At 45.4% G+C, this 18,728-nt stretch overlaps 1 protein-coding gene across 1 annotated transcript in view; it reads left to right on the plus strand.

Moving 5' to 3' along the window:
- The window catches only part of POU2F3 (POU class 2 homeobox 3), an 81,535-nt gene that overhangs the window by 47,020 nt on the left and 15,787 nt on the right, over positions 1-18,728 (plus strand). The window contains exons 4-6 of the mRNA XM_003819985.4: positions 12,765-12,890; positions 14,122-14,224; positions 16,786-16,868. Coding sequence (XP_003820033.1) covers positions 12,765-12,890; positions 14,122-14,224; positions 16,786-16,868 — 312 coding nt within the window. The remainder of the gene's footprint in view (positions 1-12,764; positions 12,891-14,121; positions 14,225-16,785; positions 16,869-18,728) is intronic.

Consider the following 18,728-nt stretch of genomic DNA (forward strand, 5'->3'; position numbering starts at 1 on the left):
CGATTCCATATGTTATGCTGCTGAATGCCTTCCTTAAACCAGTTATATACTTAATACATGAATACTTTCTGGTTGTAAAAAAAGTTCATAATAGAGATTAAAAAGGAAGATTATTTTTATCCCTGTTCATACTCAGTCCTCTTCCCAGAGGTAACTCCTTTTATCAGGGTAGTGTATATATGTCTGGAAGACTTTTTCTCTGGATATATATTACAAATGTAAATGTATAAATTTTTGTGGCCTACACACATATGTACAAATTATACTGTATATATTCTTTAGTGGCTTTTAAAATTTTTAAATAATATTTATAGGTTGTTTCATGGCAGTACATAGAGAGTTATATGATTTTTGTTAATGACCACATAATGTTCTATTGTTTGGGGGTTTTTCTGTTTTTTTCTGAGACGGAGTCTTGCTCTGTCACCCAGGCTGGAGTGCAGTGGTGCTATCTCGGCTCACTGCAACCTCCGCCCCCAGGGTTCAAACAATTCTCGTGTCTCAGCCTCCCCAGTAGCTGGGATCACCGGCGCCCACCACCATGCCCAACTCATTTTTGTATTTTTTTAATAGAGATGGGGTTTTGCCATGTTGACCAGGGTGGTCTCGAACTCCTGACCTCAAGTGATCTGCCTGCCTCGGCCTACCAGAGGGCTGGGATTACAGGCGTGAGCCACTGCACCTGGCTTGTTCTATTGTTTTAACATAATCTTACTTTTCCATTCCCCAATCGATGGATATTAGGTTGCTTCCAATACTTTATTTTACAACGCTGTGATGAACTCCTTGAATTCGTTTGTGCCTTGTTGCCTTTACACGCATGTGTTTTGGTCTGCCAATCACTCCCTTTAAGTATGAGATCCACAAGTGTACAGCATAACACTCAATGCTCAGGTGAGATCCAGGCGGGCCAGAGCACGGTGTAACTATTTGTTCATCTAGCCATCCATTTACCTATTTGGATGTATTTATTGAGCAGGTACTATGCCTTTCTCTTGCCCTGATTTCTACTTGTGCCAGCTGCAAATAAGGCAGTAATGGGGCCTGCCCTCATGGAATAATGCAGTCCAGTACAGGAAACTCCCTCCATTCAGATACTCTACTTCTGTTAGTATCGCCTATCCTATGGGGTTTTTTAAAGGTAATTATGTCACACTGTCAACTTATATGCTCTTTGAGTCAGTTAATGCATCTCAAGTCTTTTTTCATATAAATTGTTGTCTCAACTTGTACAGTTAATTTTCATATTTCTAAGTAAAGGATTTTTATATTTGTTCCTATGTTTTATCTTATGACTTGCTTCCCTTCCTGCCATATGTTTGAGCTTTTTTTTTGTGAATCTTGATGTCCGTGCAGAGTATTAGCTGGCCCTGCTCCTCATGCAGAGATGTAATAAGTATGCATGCTACATCTTCATCCATGTTACTGATAACATTCTTAGCCACAGTGGACCACAAGCAGGGTCCTGTGGCATACCATTGGAGATGTCCCTCCTAGATGACAGTGACCCATCGTTAATCAACCCTATCTCAGCCCATACCACCTCATCTTGACCTCCAGGACAGTACCTAAATACATATTTACATATTTCAATGATAGTATCTGTCTGATCCCCCATTCTAAAAACCTGATGTTAAAGGAAACGAACCTAGTTTGGCATGACTTTATAAGTCACATGATATGGTGGAAAGAGGGTTGATTTGGGGGATTTGGTCAGGCCTAGATTCAAGCTCTGCCACTTAGCTATATGGCCTTTGGGAAATCATTTGACTTCTCTGAGACTCAATTTCCTATATGCGAGGACTGTCAAACGTATTTATGCATTAGTACCACATATGTTTAATAAGCACTTACTAAGTGATGGACATTATGCACTGTGCTGGGCAGGCCATAGTAAGCAAGATAGGTCTCTCAGGTATTAAGTGTGCAAAATTCATATCTTCAATCATTTTAGTGACAGAAATAAGGAAAGCCCTCCCTGGAACAGGTTTTCTAGACATTCAGCCCTAACCCTTGAGACCTGGGGATGTATCAGAGATTATTTCCCTTTTATACATAGGGAAACTCAGATACACTGGTAGAGTCCCTTGGCTCAAGTCCACTCAGCCTTTTGGTAACAAATTTGGTAGCTGCTCCCTAGCCTTAGAGAATTTATCTTAAACTGTCAATTGAGTAGGTTCAGCCAACCCTTGTGCCTAGAGCCCTGTCCCCAGCTAATAGGTGTAACAGGATAGGCACTTAGTTAATACAAATTAAGCCAAAGCACAAGTCAAGTGTTAAAGAGAGCTTCATGGCAGTGCTGCATTGCCTCACTTATCCAGAGAGCCAGTAGCCAACCTATTTAGACAGCTGACAGTAAGAAGGAAGCAAATGAGACCTCAAGCCAGGCCCTTTCTCAGAGCCTTAAACTTTTATTTTAGGGATGGTCTACTGAGCTTAATGATCTGGTTTTTTTAACCCTTAGCAGATAAAAGTGCAAATTCAAGCTGGAATAGGGGATTGCTAGAAGCAAGCATACCAACAGAAGCAGAGATAAACTTGATTGTGAGAAAGGAAGAAAAAAAAAACTGGGAAAAGCAGAGCTCAGAGCTGAAAAAAAAGAAAAGAAAGAAAGAAAACAAACAAAAAAAACAAAACAAACAAACAAACAAAAAAAATACAAGAAAAAAGGGCAGTCTGGGGCCATACAGTACTACAGCCAACAGAGGTCAAACACATCAGTATCCCTGAGGGCACGGTTGCTTTTAAAACAAGTTAGAAATTATGACTCTGAGTCATTGACTAAATTATCTTTCAGGTATGCTTTAAGACAAAATAGGGATGTATATGATACATTTCAGCAAGATCTCTATTCGAAAATAAACCAATAAATGTCTATCCAAAACCGAAATAAAAGGCTTTGGAGCTTCAAGAGATAGATTTCTGTGACTGAAAATCCACTTCTTTAGGAAGGATTCCTGAGAAAATCCTAGGCATTTGAAAGGTACGCTGAATTTTAGATGACTTGAGTTCAAGTCACAGCTCTCCTGCTAGCCAACATGTGCCTTGGACAAATCTCTCACCGTTTATGACCCTGTTTTCCACAAGCAGGAATAACATTATCTACCTTTTCAATCTCATGAAAGTATTCTGAAAATCAACAGAAATGTGTTTGAAAGTGCTTTGTAAACTGCAGAACATCATTGAGATGTACAAGTGAGGTCTGTGGGCCACACCCCCGGTGTTGCCTACTGCGAGACAGTGACACAAAATGTGGACAAAGAGATCAATTCCAACTAGTTGCTTTAAATATATACATACGTACATGTATGTATTACATACGTACATGTATGTAATACATACATGTGCATATTTTCATATATGGGTGTATGTCTGTTCATTTAGATAATGTACCTTTAAACCTCTCAAGACACCTTTTTCACAGGCAAAAGAAGCAGCTCTACAGCTAACTTTGTCATCTTGTGAACTGTAACATTCTATATAGACACGTGACGTTTTGAATGCTTACTTTCATCTTAATCTTCTCTAATCTAACACTAAGAATTCGCTTTTAAAAATCAAACATTGCAGAAATATATGGCTTAGAAAGTGGATACCTTCTAGAACCCCAAATGCTCTCTGCTGCATCTGTGATTAGCAGTTTGGCTTAGGGACCTTCAGATTTTTTTCTGTGCTAGTTCTGGTCCTGGAGGCATTCAACAGACAATTCCTGAAATAAACAGCCCTTTGTTAAAAAAGAGAAACCTTTAGGGGTGGAAATACATTTTATATTCTAAAAGCTCTCCAGTCTGCGCTGTTTGGGCCTTAGGCTCATCTTCTTGAGTTCTTACTTAGGCAATTGCGGTAAATAGCTTTTTAACTGGCTGCCCTCGCTACAGTCATGCTCTCTTCAAATCCATATCCCACAGGGCTGTTAGGATAACTGAACTAAAACTAAAATCTCACTGCAATCGCTCCCCTTTACTTTAGTTCCACCATGCCCTCAGAGTCCCTTCTGAACTCTTTTGTCTTCTGCCATGGGCCCCTGCCTGCTCACCCGCCTATCCTCTCCCTCCCCTACAGCAGCAGTCCCAAATTGCTGGTAGATCCTGAACAGGAAGAGAAAGCGCCGTTTCACCCTCTGCGACTTTGGACAGAGCCGCTTCTTCCACTTCCGCTTCTTCCACTTCCGCTTCCTGGGATGGCTTTCTTTGCTTTTGCTGCCTGGCAAACTTTTCTTCATCCTTCAGGGTTGCTTAGAAGGACTTTTCTTCCGAGAGCCTTCTTCATCTCATTCCCTTTTCTCTAGCTATTCTCCTCCCTGACAAAGCGAATGGCAGCCTTTTCTTTGCCACCTCTTACCTGCTTCTGAATGTTAGAAGTACTGCTCTGTAGGAGATGACTCTGACTTGCACAGCCTCTCAATTAACCTGGGGGCTTCCTATTCATCTTTGTGTTCCTAGTGCCTTTTGGTATACAGTAGGTGCTTGGTAAATGTTTGTTGGACTAAACTGAAATGGAAGGGGAACCTTTATAGGGCAGGAAACTGTTTCATTCACGCCACATAGAAGACCACCTTTTCCAGCTGCTGTTGAAACAGACCTCGGGCTGCCTCACTTGATTTGGGGTGCCACAGGAGTACAAGAGACAAGGAAGACCTCAGTCTTCATGCAAGACTAAACCATGAAAATTACCAGAGATAACCGTTTGCTTCATTTATCCAATGCCCTTCAGAGGCAAGCTTCCAAATCACAGGTTTACTCAGGAAATGCCAAAGAGATTCCCATTCAGACCTGTTGAAAACTTGACTCTCAGTAACTATTTAGGCCACAAATATGTGTAAAGTCCCAGACTACACTTGTAAGTGTAGCCTGGAAATGTTTACCCCAACTGTGCACCATACATAAAAGCAATATAGTACACAGAAGAGGCTGGAGTGAACAAGCACCTCTCAGTAGCTTCCAGAAGCCCAGAATTCTGAGTGGGAGGCCCAGTGCAGGTGCCTCACAGCATGGTACAGGCAGAAGGGAGGGGTCTGGAGGCCAAATAACCATGTAGAGAGTCAGGCTCTCCTCTTCCTAGCTGTGTGATGTTGGGAATGTTGCTTAAATTCTCTGAGCCTTGGTTCCCGTATCTGTTAAAACAGTTTGGTAAGATTACTTCCCTCATTGAATTATCAAGAAGAATAAATGATGGTATATTTGAAAGTGTTTCTCATCTCTACAGTGCTTTAAAAAATATTTTTTCTCTCTCTTGAGCTAATGCTCCTGTAACTAATCTGTGTAGTGCTTCACGATCATAAGTTGGTGTGTATATGTGTGTGTGTATGGGCATGCGCGTGCACGTGTGTGTACGTTCAGGACAGGGCATGTGCACTTCCTTTTATTGGATTCATCTGGAACCCCATAGTAAAATACACACTAGGACAGAGATTTCATGACATTCCTGAGCCACCTTTTTCCTCTCTTCACCTCTTCTCCTCCTAATGGGGGAGGTAAGAGCAAATATCCCACCTTGTAGTTACTTTGTATATGTGAGACTCAAGGAAATACAGGATGCTGGCTCCAAAGCCAAGTGCATTATGTTTCCATATCAAACAGATGTGTGTTTATCTGATTCTGAACCTTGCCCTGCATAGTCATTGAGAACTCTGAGTGGGGTTCAGAGTTCTTTCTTTTGACTGCGACTAAATCTCAGTAGGGGAACAGCAGGATTAGGGCTACAACTGAGTTATTACAATAGCCAGAGTAGGCAACAATTTCAGAGTGATAAAAACAGATGACAGAGACACGCGGCAGTGCAGTAGAATGAACTGGACACTGGATAGGGAGTTAGCAGATCCGTGCTAATCAGCCCTGGCTTGGTCTTTGGGACTAACTTGACTGTAGCTCTAGCTGTGTTTCCCTGAGCAAGTTATTTTCCTTCTCTGGCTTCAGAAGTCATACTGTAAAATGAACCAGGTGATGTCTATATTTCCTTCCAGTTCTGATGGCGAAGGAAGGCAATCAACACATTTTGGAATATCTGCCATACACCTAGTGCAACCTACACCAAACAACTTTGAAGAGTCTATAATTCTATAATTCCATCACACACACAGAGAGTGAGGATTGTACAGAAATATGGAGTCAGACCAACTTAGACTGAAATCTCAGCTTCGTTATTTACCAGCAGTGTGGCTTTATGCAAATTTCTTAATGTCTTTAAGCCTCAGTCTTTTCATCTATAAAATGGGTCTTGTAACATAGCAAGCATACTTACATGCTTATAAGTCTATTCCTACTCTCTCTTTATACATTATAAATTTCTTTTCTTTTTTCTTTTTTTTTTTTTTTTTTTGAGATGGAGTCTAGCTCTGTCGCCCAGGCTGGAGTGCAGTGGCGCAATCTTGGCTTACTGCAAGCTCCACCTCCCGGGTTCACACCATTCTTCTGCCTCAGCCCCCTGAGTAGCTGGGACTCCAGGCACCCGCCACCACACCTGGCTAATGTATTGTATTTTTAGTAGAGATGGGGTTTCACCATGTTAGCCAGGATGGTCTTGATCTCCTGACCTCGTGATCCACCAACCTCAGCCTCCCAAAGTGCTGGGATTACATGTGTGAGCCACTGTGCCCAGCCTGAATTTCTTAAGTAGATTTCATCTGGTCTATTTCTCTTCTTTTTGGAGGAATAATCTGGGACTACAGAGATGAGTGAAGTAATGTAATATTAGGTCATGCAACTAGTTGGAGGCAAGGATGGGTCCTGAAGTCAGGATCCTGATTGATTCTGAGCCTTGTGCTTATTTGCTGGATGTCTTTTTTATCATCCCCATTGGGGACAGCAAAGTCCTTCCCTGATAAGCAGCCCAGGGATATGTTAAAAAAACAAAAAAACAAAAACAAAAACAAAAAAAAAGTGTGATGAGGAACTGCATTTCTACACTAGATGCTTCCCAAGAACAGCCACTGGGCTTGGAAACAGTTCTCAGAGTTTGATGCTTAGCATTTCTTCCCGCCTCCCACACCCTCTCCTTCTGCCATTTCACTTATTTAGGGGCAGAACAGCCTTCTGTGGGGGGCAAATCAAAAGTTCTGTGTCATACTTTTCCTTAGTCAAAGAACCAGAGAGGGTAGCTCTGTCCTCTTTTCTACCAGGTAGGCCACCAAAAGAACGAGCAGATGCTGGCTCAGAGGGGATGAGGTTCACAAAAGAGAACTCTCATCAGTGCAGCTGCCCACTGGGGAGGATGCTGCAGGTGTCTCAGGAGGGCTCCGCAGCAGTGCTTTGGTTAAAATGATTCAAGTCCTGGGCACCATGAAGCATTAGTGAGGGTGGGTCTGCCATGAGGGCACAGCCCCCTCCCAACATTTTTAGAACTGAATTCAGGGGATTTATATTCCAGAGGGAGAAGAAAACTTTTATGGGCTTAAAATGAAGGGGTTTTTCATGCATGTGTCAGCACTAGCAATGCTATGTCCTAAGAACTGAAGCCAAAGCATTAAATAACATGACTGATAAGATTGTTGCATTTCCAGAGTAGGCACAAGCAGGAAAAATAAGGATGGCTTTTTGGAAAGCGTCTTTTCAGCAGTAGCAACCCCACATGGTCCCAGCCTCCTAGGAGCCATATGTCTCCTCTCTTCCATCCCTCCTTTTGTAGAAGTTTCATGCTCTCAGGGTGATAATCCCAGTTTGTGTGGCCAAAGGCACACCTAGGCTGCTATATAGTAGGTTTGATTAGAGTCCAGGGGCTGGATGAGGTCATCTCCCCAAGCAATTCCTAGAGGCATCTGAGGAGGCAGGAGCCTTGGACTCCTAAGGAACAGCTAAGAGCCATGGAGATGGGAGAATCCCCCAAGCAAAAATGCAGCCGGTATCTCTTGGGGTACTTTCAGCCCTGTTCACTTGAGAGGAGTTACCCGTCTGCCCCATTCCACCACTTAGAATATATTTTTAAAATGTTTTCATTTGCCAATCCTTTATATATCAGTTACAAAACAGAAACTCTTCCTCACTGCTAGGGAGAAGTGTAGAAAGGGGGAGAAAGAAAAAAAATCTTGCCTGTAATTGAAGGCAGGTTGGGAGATGTTCACGCTTTGAAACGCTCCTTCTTGTGAAATGTTTATGAAACACTTTCCACAAACGAGTTATGCAACTGGGACAACAGCTTTGATCATTTTCATCACCAGTGATATATTCATTAGTGTTGAGCTGTCTTCCCCCAGAGAGGGCCCTGTGAAAATGTCATGGGGAGGGGGTTAAAGATGAGTACCCCAGCCTCACCATGCCCCATTCCATGAACCCAAAACAGATGGTCAGTAAGGAAGTCCCAGTGTACGTCTGGGCCAGAAGACCACCTTTTCCGTCACCGATGGTCTATTCTCTCTCCTACCCTTGGGATGTGTGTAATATTTTTTGGTAGATAAAGCACCAGAGGAGGGTCAGGAGACCACTCTCTTGTCAGAGTTTTGCCGGGGTATTGCTATATGAGTTTATAACCATCTCTGAAGCTCTCTGAGCCTCTGTGAGATGGAAGGGTGAACACTTGTCCTCACACCTCCTGGCTATGAGGGTAAAGCCAAGGAGGGATGCAGAAAGGGCTTCCACCTCCTTGGAAGGGGCTCTCTCCTTCCAGAATGAGGCTACTGCTTTCTGAAGTAAGTGATGTCAGAGAGTTCACTGGGATCAGAAAAGATAATCATCCCTGATACATTTTTACCTCCCTGGTCACTGCCCAAGACTCAGTGTAATACCTTTGCACAGCACAGTGGGTGGAGAAGATCCTAAACCAACAAAGCTTGTCCAATAGCTGGACAGGCTGCTCAGTGGCTGTGGCAGGGCAGAGCACCCTGTGGTGGCCCACATCTCCAGGGATGCGTCCGTCCCAAGTAAAGTCTGGAGAAACACTCCACCTGCATGAGAAGAACTGCCAAAGAGACCCTGGAGATGATCTTCTTGATTCCAGGCAGGCTGTGGGTTTGGTTGGGTTTTCACAAGCACGGGGGAGATTGGGTTTTCGTCCAATTTGCCTCCGGTTCTCACATTAGAAGTCAATGGGATCCAACAGAAGTCTCTCTATCTCATCTTCCAGATCCACAACCAACACCCAGTTGCCTGGAAAGCTTCCAACCTTTTCCCCTTAACAGCTGTAAAAAGGGATTTTTGTAAATTCAGGAAGACTTTATTTCTTAATTTCTTCATTTCTGAACCCCTGAGAGTGTCAAAGATGTCTGTCAGCGGCCATGGGAATTGTCAATGTACCCTTCTTCCTTCCTGTTGAACTCAGCTAATAGAGACCGCTGATCAAAGCTGAGATTTGAGAACTTGTCCTCAAGAAAGCAGTGTCCTTTATTATCTTTCAATTTGATTGGTTAGGATTGTCTTCTTTTGGGGTTACTATCAGCACTTCACACCCAGAAGGCAATGAATTATGAAAAATAAAAGATTCCATATCCAAAGGAACCGTAAAGAAGATAAAAATAAATAAATAAAAATTACAAAAGAGTAAAAAGTCGTCAAACGAATCATAAAAATAATGCAGAGGGTTGTCAGAAAGCCCCCAAACTTACACCCAAAGGGCTTTTCTGCTATCACGCACTTCATTTTTACAACTGGGAGGTTGGGAGTGCCCCCCAAAGAGTCTGAAGGGCAATTGATCCAGGAAGCAGATGAAAGGGTGCGTTTTCTTTTATGATGGCGCTGGTTTCTGAAATTAAGTGTTGCAGGAAGACCTGGCACAGATTCTAACAGATAGCGCCCGGGTTGGAGGCAAAGCACATGTTTTCAAGCTCTGTCATACCTGCCTCTCCTTATCTCTCCCTTGTGCATAATGAGTCTACAGAGGAACCCTGCCACTTGCCTCCAAGATGGAAGTGGGCCAAGCTGCCAGAGGCTGTTCCACCAGCATGATTTTACCTCCAGTGCTCCACGTTCTCCCTCTGTCCCCCTTCCTCCATCCTGCCTCCCCAGTACCCTCTGGGATGGCGGATGCCTGGGGGCAGGAGGAGGTTATGCAGGGAAGAGGTGGGGGCCACAAAGACTTGGCTTAAGTAAAATCCCCTCTCAGAGCAAACCTTAAAGTTGTAGTGGTGGTGGTCATTTTGAAATAAGTAGTTTATCATCTATTTCTAGTTTTTAAAAACTTGCTAACGCATGTTTTCCTGGAATCTAAGGATGTGGAAACTCTAATTTTGGGGAGAAGAACTAGGACACCAGAGTTTCTTAGAGGTGCCAAGTGTGGTTGGGCACAGCTGAAGGGGCATGGAGCAAAGAAGTGGGGCTCTTGGAGACAACTCCCAGGCAGCCATGTTTTTTGAGTTTTCTGAATGTCTGACTCTCTACCCCCACAGTGCTATTTCCCATCTCTCCCACTTCCTTCTCTTTGCTTCCAGAGTTCCATAATAGTCTCCTTAAGTGAGAGGAATGATTTCCAAAGACTGTCCCTGAAACAGCCATCTTCTTACCAATTTCTGTGCAACCAGGGCTTCTTGGTGTTATTTAGATCTGCTTTGTCTAAGAACACAGCAGCAACCTGGACGGGCCACGTCTACCAAATGCACTAGGGAATTGGAATTTGTAATTCCATTTGTCGACAGGGAGAAAAATCATGGACTATCATACAATAGACGGGGAAACTGAGTCCCATAGAGGCTGAGTCCCATAGAGGCTCAAGATTACATAGTAAATTAGAGTCGGAGTTAGGGCTAGAAACAAGATCAGCATTCAATGCACATCTTCAACATTTTCTTCCCTGTACCTCACTGGAGGCTGTGGAGAAATGGGTTTTGCTTATGTCTTTTGTTCAATTAATGTTCTTTGGGTTTTCACTATGTGAAAGGCACCATACTTAGGACATTAGCTCCCTCCTCAGTCTCGAATGTTAGTAGGATCTTCCTAATTGTCCAACCAAAGATAATTCTTTTTTCATTTTATCTAACTTTTATTTTAAGTTCAGGGGTACATGTCCAGGTTTGTTATACAGGTAAACTTGTATCATGGGAGTTGGTTGTACAGATTATTTCATCACCCACATATTAAGCTGAGTACCCATTAGTTATTTTTCCTGATCCTCTCCCTCCTCTCACCTTCTACCCTCCAACAGGCCCCAGTGCGTGTTGTTCCCCTCTATGTATTCTCATGATTTAGCTCACACTTATAAGTGAGAACATGTGGTATCTGGTTTTCTGTTCCTGCATTAGTTTGCTAAGGACAATGGCCTCCATCTTCATCCATGTTCCTATACAGGACATTATCTCATTCCTTTTTATGGCTGCATAGTATTCCATGGTGTATATATACCGCATTTTCTTTATCCAGTCTATCATTGACTGGCATTTAGGTTGATTCCATGTCTTTGCTATGAATAGTGTTGCGATGAACATAACCCGTGCATGTGTCTTTATAATAGAGCTGTTTATAAGGAATTCTTTCTTTAGTGATCCAAAGCACCATTTTTTTCCGCAAGAATTAAGCACAAGTTTAGCTGTTAGTCTGAACTTTTAACTTAGGTTAAACTAACACAAACAGAAGATATCCCAGGATGTCAGTGATATTCGCAGTGTAGACCAAGAAAATGGTTTAAGCCAGCATCTCTATGGCTAAGAGTTTCTATCTGGATAGGGAACAACCAGATGTCCACATAGGAGGGTCTCCCCAATATCTCTTATAAGGTATGGTCTAGAGCTCGTGCCCCCGTCACATTATATGAATTTAAAGTCACATGGACACCCTCCCAAGGGACTTCCTGAAAAGCTGCAAGAGGGTAGTTTTCCTGGGATGGGATGAGGGGTAGGCACAAGCAGCACTTCCTGCCCTGCCCTGGGACACCTGGGAAGCCCACGCATGGGTGGTTAGTACTGTCATTGCAGGGTGGTGGAGACTGGAGAGAGGTTGGAAACCACCACGGGCCCCTCAGGCTGTAACTACAGCATTGGCTGTGAGGGAGACATGCCTTCACCTGTACGGAGACAGGCAAAGACTGTCACTAAAGCCACACAGGTGAAGAGGGCCAGCTGCAGAGGCAGACACAGAGGATGGAGAGGTGTGGAGACAAATGGGATGGGGAGGGAGACTTCTCCAGATCAGTGGTGCCCAGATTTTGGGGTTTCATAGATGAGATTCCATTGAGGAAAATAAAACACAGAATTTGAGGGAGATCAGTAAAGAGTTGCCAGTTTTTTACTCTGTGAGGTAAAGAGTTTTAAGAATGCCATTTAGGATCACTATCCTGTCCTAAATAAATTTTAACCTTCTTCCTCCTAAGAAAAAAAAGAATATCATCTCAGAATTTCTAAGAATTTAATCCATTTTTTTTTAAGAGACAGGGTCTCGCTGTGTCACCTAGGCTGGAGTGCAGTGGCGTGATCATAGCTCACTGCAGCCTCAAACTCCTGGGCTCAAATGATCCTCCTATCTCAGCCTCCCAAGTAGCTGGGACTATAGGCATGTAACACCATGCCTGGCTATTTTTTTTTTTTTTTTTTTTTTTTTTTTGGTTTAGAGACGAAGTCTTGTTATGCTGCCCTGGCTGGTCTCAAATTCCTACATCGAGCCCTATTTTTGAAACTCACTACACTATCGTTTTTGTCATTTCAGGGTCACTCACACAGGCCTCTGCCCAGCTGCCCTGGCTGGAAGGGCACACACAGGCAGGAAAAGTAAGCTGCAGCCCAGTAGGCCCTGGGCTAGCTCTCTCCTCTCTAGGCTGGTCACTCCTTTCCTGCCTGGATCTTCCTGCCATTTCCATCTCTGACTGCCTGACGGGATCCAGCACTGACGCTCTCCTCTTGCTTCCACTTGCAGATTAAAACCGAAGATCTCAGTGACTCCCTGCAGCAGACCCTCTCCCATCGGCCATGCCACCTGAGTCAAGGACCTGCCATGATGTCCGGAAACCAAATGTCTGGGCTAAATGCCAGCCCATGTCAGGTAACCCTGATTTTCACAGTGGGCCAGTGTGTTTAACCCAATCCCTCTGTGAAATGCCCGACTTCCATGCTTGGTACTCATCTAAAGAACCCCCTGCGGGCAATGTGGGAAAGAGATCTGGAGGCTGTGAGTAGGGTTCTAAAACAGTCCTCTTACAGGTGAAGCCTAGCTAGGGAGGTGAAGAGGGAGGCCTCTACTTCTCAGAGACAAAAAGGACCCAGGCTTGCCAAAGCCAAGGACCTAACAGCTGAGCTGCTGGTGTCTGCCAGCCACATTCAGGGGAATCCTAGGTTGACAGCTGCTGCTGCAGTTAGAGAACGCTTCTGTCCCCATTGGGCCCACTCCGCCTCCCCTAAGGTTTTTTGTTAGAGCCAAACTAGAATGGAGTGCTGGTGGGGGAAGAAAGAGGCGTCTGAGATAGTAACAGCCAAGGTCCGGGAGGGCGTTCACGTGACGAGACCTCTTCTCAGCAGGGATCACCTGGGGGAGAAAGAGCCACCCCTTTCTGGAAACACATAAGAATATGCATCTGTCCCTTCACCTGCCATTTAGCAGGGCTTCTCAGGTCTTCTCTATGTGCACAAACCTAAGCTCAACCCCATGGGGCACAGAGCTCTGGGGTCTCCATTGCAGAGGACTCCCCGATCCCCCAAGCATCGGAATTATTAGTCCTATGTCCTGGGCTGGTAGGAGAAATCCTGGACTTTTTGTTTAACTAAATTGGTTTTATTAAGAATGAATAGTTTGCTCCACCCCCCAACTCCCACCCCAACACCCTCCAGGAAAGATTCTGGCCCAGGAAACAGCCGAGGCATGGCTTTTAGCATAACCAGGTGGCATGAGATTTAAAAAGAATTGGACAGTTGGGGATTGCATGTTATCTCTAGGATAAACTTTGAGAGATGGGTCATACCCAGGCTTTGCCTTCAGGGCATTTTGTAGTCTAGTTGGGAGACAGGACTGACACATACAAAAATTAACTCAGGAGGCAAGGGTTAAGTAACAATATGTAGTAAGGACTCCTAGGCTGAGGGCAGAAGCTGTAACAATACCAGTGTTAACGGAGTAGCTACTATTTGCTAGACACTGGGGATACACAGTGGCATAAACCAAGGTCAGCCTGCAAAGTCTCTGAGTCTGGAGACCCCTGGGACGGACGAGTGGCAGGCAGATGGGGCTGATGTCCCCAGCTTGTAAATTCTGTGGTGTATGTGTATCTCTCCGTGTGTAGGACATGGCTTCCCTCCATCCGCTCCAGCAGCTTGTGCTGGTTCCCGGCCACTTACAGTCTGTATCCCAGTTCCTGCTATCTCAGACCCAGCCTGGGCAGCAAGGTAAGAACCCTGGGGGTTTCCACATAGACCAAGTCCAGTCAAGTGCTGCTGCTGCTGCTGTTTTTTGCTGGGTGAGGGGGCCTAACTGGAGAGCATGCGTCAGTCAGTCACCCATCTGCTATTAAGACCTACTTATCCACCCCAGGGTCTGAGGAAGGGACCCTGGCAATGCTCCTCCAGGCTTAGTCTCCTTCTCTGCTTCCCCTTCCCAGCCTCCTGTTGGGTGGTCTGGTCCACCTCCTCAATTTCGTGGTGAGTGGAGACGGAAGGTGCAGGCGTGGAGCAGAGCCATGCTGTACAAGGGAGGGGAAGCGCCCTGGGAAATGCAGTACAGACAAGTCCCAATTCCTTGGAAATCTCTCCTGGACACAGATTCAGACTTGCTTCCTGGAAGCCTGGCTGTGATTCTATTTGGAGAGAGCAGCAGTGCCACCCACAGGTTGTAGAAAGGGTGTTCAGGTTTTCTTTGGCAGGGAAGTTACTCGCAGAGAACTTCTCCCTGGCCAAGAGCAAATAGATTGAACTATTAATAAATAGCTAACATTTCTTGAGCATGATGTGCCAGGAGCTCTTCTGAGTAATTTTTCTGACATTCCTCAAAATAACCTTGTACGGTAGGTAGTTCTATTATGCCTCTGGTGACCTACTGGGAAGTTCCAGAACCATTTAGCTGAGACCCATACTCTTGGTCATCACAGTGTGCTGCCTGTCCCACTCCCGTCTCCATCAACTAGGGTCAAAAGTGATGGAGGGTTGGCCAGGCTCAGTGGCTCACGCCTGTAATCCCAGCACTTTGGGAGGCCGAGGTGGACGGATCACTTGAGGTCAGAAGTTCGAGACCAGCCTGGCCAACATGGTAAAACTCTGTCTCCACTAAAAATACAAAAATTCGCCGGGTGTGGTGGTGCATGCCTGTAATCCCAGCTACTCAGGAGGTTGAGGCAAGAAAATCACCGGAACCTGGGAGGCAGAGGTTGCAGTGAGCCAAGATTGCACCACTGTCCTCCAGCCTGGGCGACAGAGCAAAACTCTGTCTCTGAAAAAAAAAAAAGTAATGGAGGAAGTATAAACTCTCTCCTGTTGCACAAATCCCAAGTAGAAGTTTTGGAAATCCAGAATCCAAACAAAATGCAACTCTGCCTTCCGCCCTTAGCACCTGCACAAATGACAGTCACTATCCTTAGTTTCCAAGGCACCTCAGAATATTATGGTGATGAATGAGACCCTATTTGAATTTTTAAGTGTTTATTTTGGTTAAAAAATAAACATCATACTCCTGGAATGGAAAAGGGAAGGTAACAGTTTAATTTGTTTTCAGAAGACTGGAGAGCGACATGAAAATGGCCCAGGCTTATAACCACCTAGGTCAGTGTATGATGCAGTGGTGGAAAGACACTTCCAAATTTGGAGTCAGAAAAATTTACTGGTTTCTTTAAAAAGTCACTTACTAACTGTGTGTTTTGGGGAAAGTTACCTAACCTCTCTGAGCTTCCATTTCCTCTTCTGAAAAAATGGGATAATAGCAAGGCTCTGCCTCATGAGATTATTGAGAGTCACTTGAAATAATGCATGTGAAAAGGCTGTATCCATTTCAACCGCCATGTCAGAATTGCCATTAGTACCCAAGCCTCTCAACTCCCAGTTCGGGATTCCTTGTAAGAGCTTTCTTGCCTATGTATTTTAATAATGAACAATGAAGCCCTGACTTTTTGAAACTGAAGAGCATAAAGGTCAACATCAGCAGATGCTGTATGTACATTGTGACCCAGAACAGCCTAGGGAAAACAGAGACCCCAAAGTGCTGTTGAGTGACAAGCGATTGGGATGACCAACCCCATTGTCTGCTTTGGTGGTTTGATGGTCCCACTCCTGCTGGGAGAGTGAGCCACCAACCAGGCAGAGTCCCTCATGTACAGTTTTCCTGGGGAGGATGGAGAAGCCGGTATAATACATACTGCCCAAGGGAGTTTCCAGAGGCTCAGCCCTGGACTTTCCCTCCTCTCTCAGCCCTCTCTCCCAAGTATAAAATGTCCTGGTCAGCCACATGCCTCTGGCTAAGGCCCACTGCCCTTTAGAGCCGTATGGTCGTATCTGCTTGGTCTGGCATCCTCGCAGATTTGATTGGGCCTCTGTAGCCATAACCCAGCTACTTCTCCTGCAGGGAAAGCCAAAATCCTCAGCCCTAGCTTGAATTCTCAGCAGCCACCCTGCATCCCTTCCCTTCCTGGTTTTCTTCAGCTCTGGTAATCAGATCCCAGAGTAGATCGTCTTGACCCTCCTTAGCCTCTATGCCTCTCCAGACAGGCGGGCAGGTGGAAGGACTGGTTTGGGGACTGCTGTTTACATGTCTGTTTATCCCTGTATCTGATTTGCCTCCACCTGTATGTGGCAATGCCTGGCAGTGCTAGGAGGGCCTCTCCGTGGGACTTGAGGTGGGTGGAGGGACCTGATCAGGTGGCAGGGGGTGGGGACAGTGATCGTGGTGCCAAAGTTGTAGCACATGTGTTTCAAATAACCTGGATTTTATTTGTCTGTTCCTTTGTCCCTCCCCTTTCACCCAGGTCTGCAGCCAAATCTCCTCCCCTTTCCACAGCAACAAAGCAGTCTCCTCCTCCCACAGACTGGGCCGGGACTGGCATCCCAGGTAAACAACCCCATTCTTCCTGTTTCCTCTAGGAATGTCTCAGCTCTCACTGAGTTTAACTCACTGGTTTCCCCCTACCCCTTTAACAGGGCACTAACCCCTCTGGGGAGAGGGGATAGCAGGGAACTATCCATTGGCACAGGGGAAATCCAAGCTACAGCAAGTGGGGGGACAATTTACCAAGTGTCACTGGTGGGGCCACAGTTAGAATCCAGAGATTCCAGCTCCCAGGCCAGCCTCCTTCATGCTCCAGGCACTGAACTCCAGCCCTGCACAGGCCCCAGCATTGCTCCTCTGAGAGCCAGGCTCAGCTAACTTCTCAGGCATACCAAGATGGCCACGAACTCTACCTAGGTGCTCTCAAGGCCCAAGAGGGAGACTAGAATACTACAGACCTGATGTCCCAGACCACAAAGCCAGTGTCTTTCACCTCTGGGCCACTATTCCAGATTGCCTCCTGCAGTGGGCACGTATATAGGCCAGTGGGCTGAGGTCTGGGAGAGGGGTTGTTTGCAGAGCTGCCATGGTTCCACACAGCACCTTTTTTCCAACTAGGAAAAAGGCACCTCTTCTGGCCAGGTGCAGTCTCATGCCAAGGTGGACAGATTGGCGACAGCAGCATGAGCTGTATCTTAGCTGCCATTCCTCCCCTGATCTGGGTGCCCCTGTACAGTTAATAACCTGCACAGCTGCATGAGATGGCTCTGCACAGATGGTTGGGCAGAATGGTTGGGAATGACTGCAGAGATCTCTGTGCTAAGATCCCCATGGCTCACCAAGAGCCCGGCCTTCAGAGAGGGCTGAGGCCACTAAAAGTACCTGGAGCGGAAGCTCGCCATCTAGTGGTTGAAATGGGGACACCAGCATCATAAGCTGCTCTTCCGCCTCCTCCTGGCTGCCCTCTCCAGAATCTCATAGCCATGGGCTTACAGCTGAAAGAGATCTTAGAATCTTCAAGATCAACTCTCATCTCTTATCATATTTTGGCATGGAGAGACTGGTAGCAGAGAGACCACATAGAAGATTATGAAGATCATCCAGGGGAGGGGTCATAAAGGATTGGCTTAGAGTTGTGGCAATAAGAAGCGGGGATGATTGAGGAGATGCTTTGGGAAGTTGAATCAGTGCAGTTTGCCAGTGGATTGGAGATGAAAGGAGGAGGGAGAAGGTCTAGCAGAGCCCCATAAGTCTTTGTCAAATGAGAGAACAAATGATTTAATGAAAAGGAAGGTTCAAAGAGGACTGGGGCTTTGTCCTGAGGGTCTGGTCTATGCCACACTCTCCTCACACACCCTCTCCCTGCAAACTAAGACCAAATTCATGACGGTTTCAGACTAAAAGACCCTTCACTGGGGGAAAGACTCCTAAACTTCTCTCTAGAGGTCCTTTTACCTTCTTCATCATAAGGATACCTATCTGAATGGTAAACCCAAATATCCCAGAGGAGAAGAAGTAATGTTTAGTCTACAAAAAGTAAATCAAAAAGGAGAGAAGAGGTGGATTTAGCCCTTTGAGCTAGCTGGCCACAGTGCCTGGACCCCTAGGCCCAGATTCCACTCTATCCTTGTGGAATGATAGATGTCCTTAAGATTGGATTCATTCCTGACCCCAAATAGGCACAACATGGTTCTAGGTTTAAGGGTACATTTTCCTATGAAAATAAGCTCAAGAAATAATATTTGGCTGGGCACAGTGGCTCATACTTGTAGTCCCAGCACTTTGGGAGGCCAAAGCAGGTAGATCACTTGAGCCCAGGAGTTTGAGACCAGCTTGGGCAACATGGTGAAGCCCTGTCTCTAAAAAAACAAAAGTTAGCCAGGTGTGGTGGCACACGCCTGTAGCCCCAGCTGTTCAGGAGGC

Source organism: Pan paniscus, chromosome 9, assembly GCF_029289425.2.
Source record: "Pan paniscus chromosome 9, NHGRI_mPanPan1-v2.0_pri, whole genome shotgun sequence".
Classification (NCBI taxonomy): domain Eukaryota; kingdom Metazoa; phylum Chordata; class Mammalia; order Primates; family Hominidae; genus Pan; species Pan paniscus.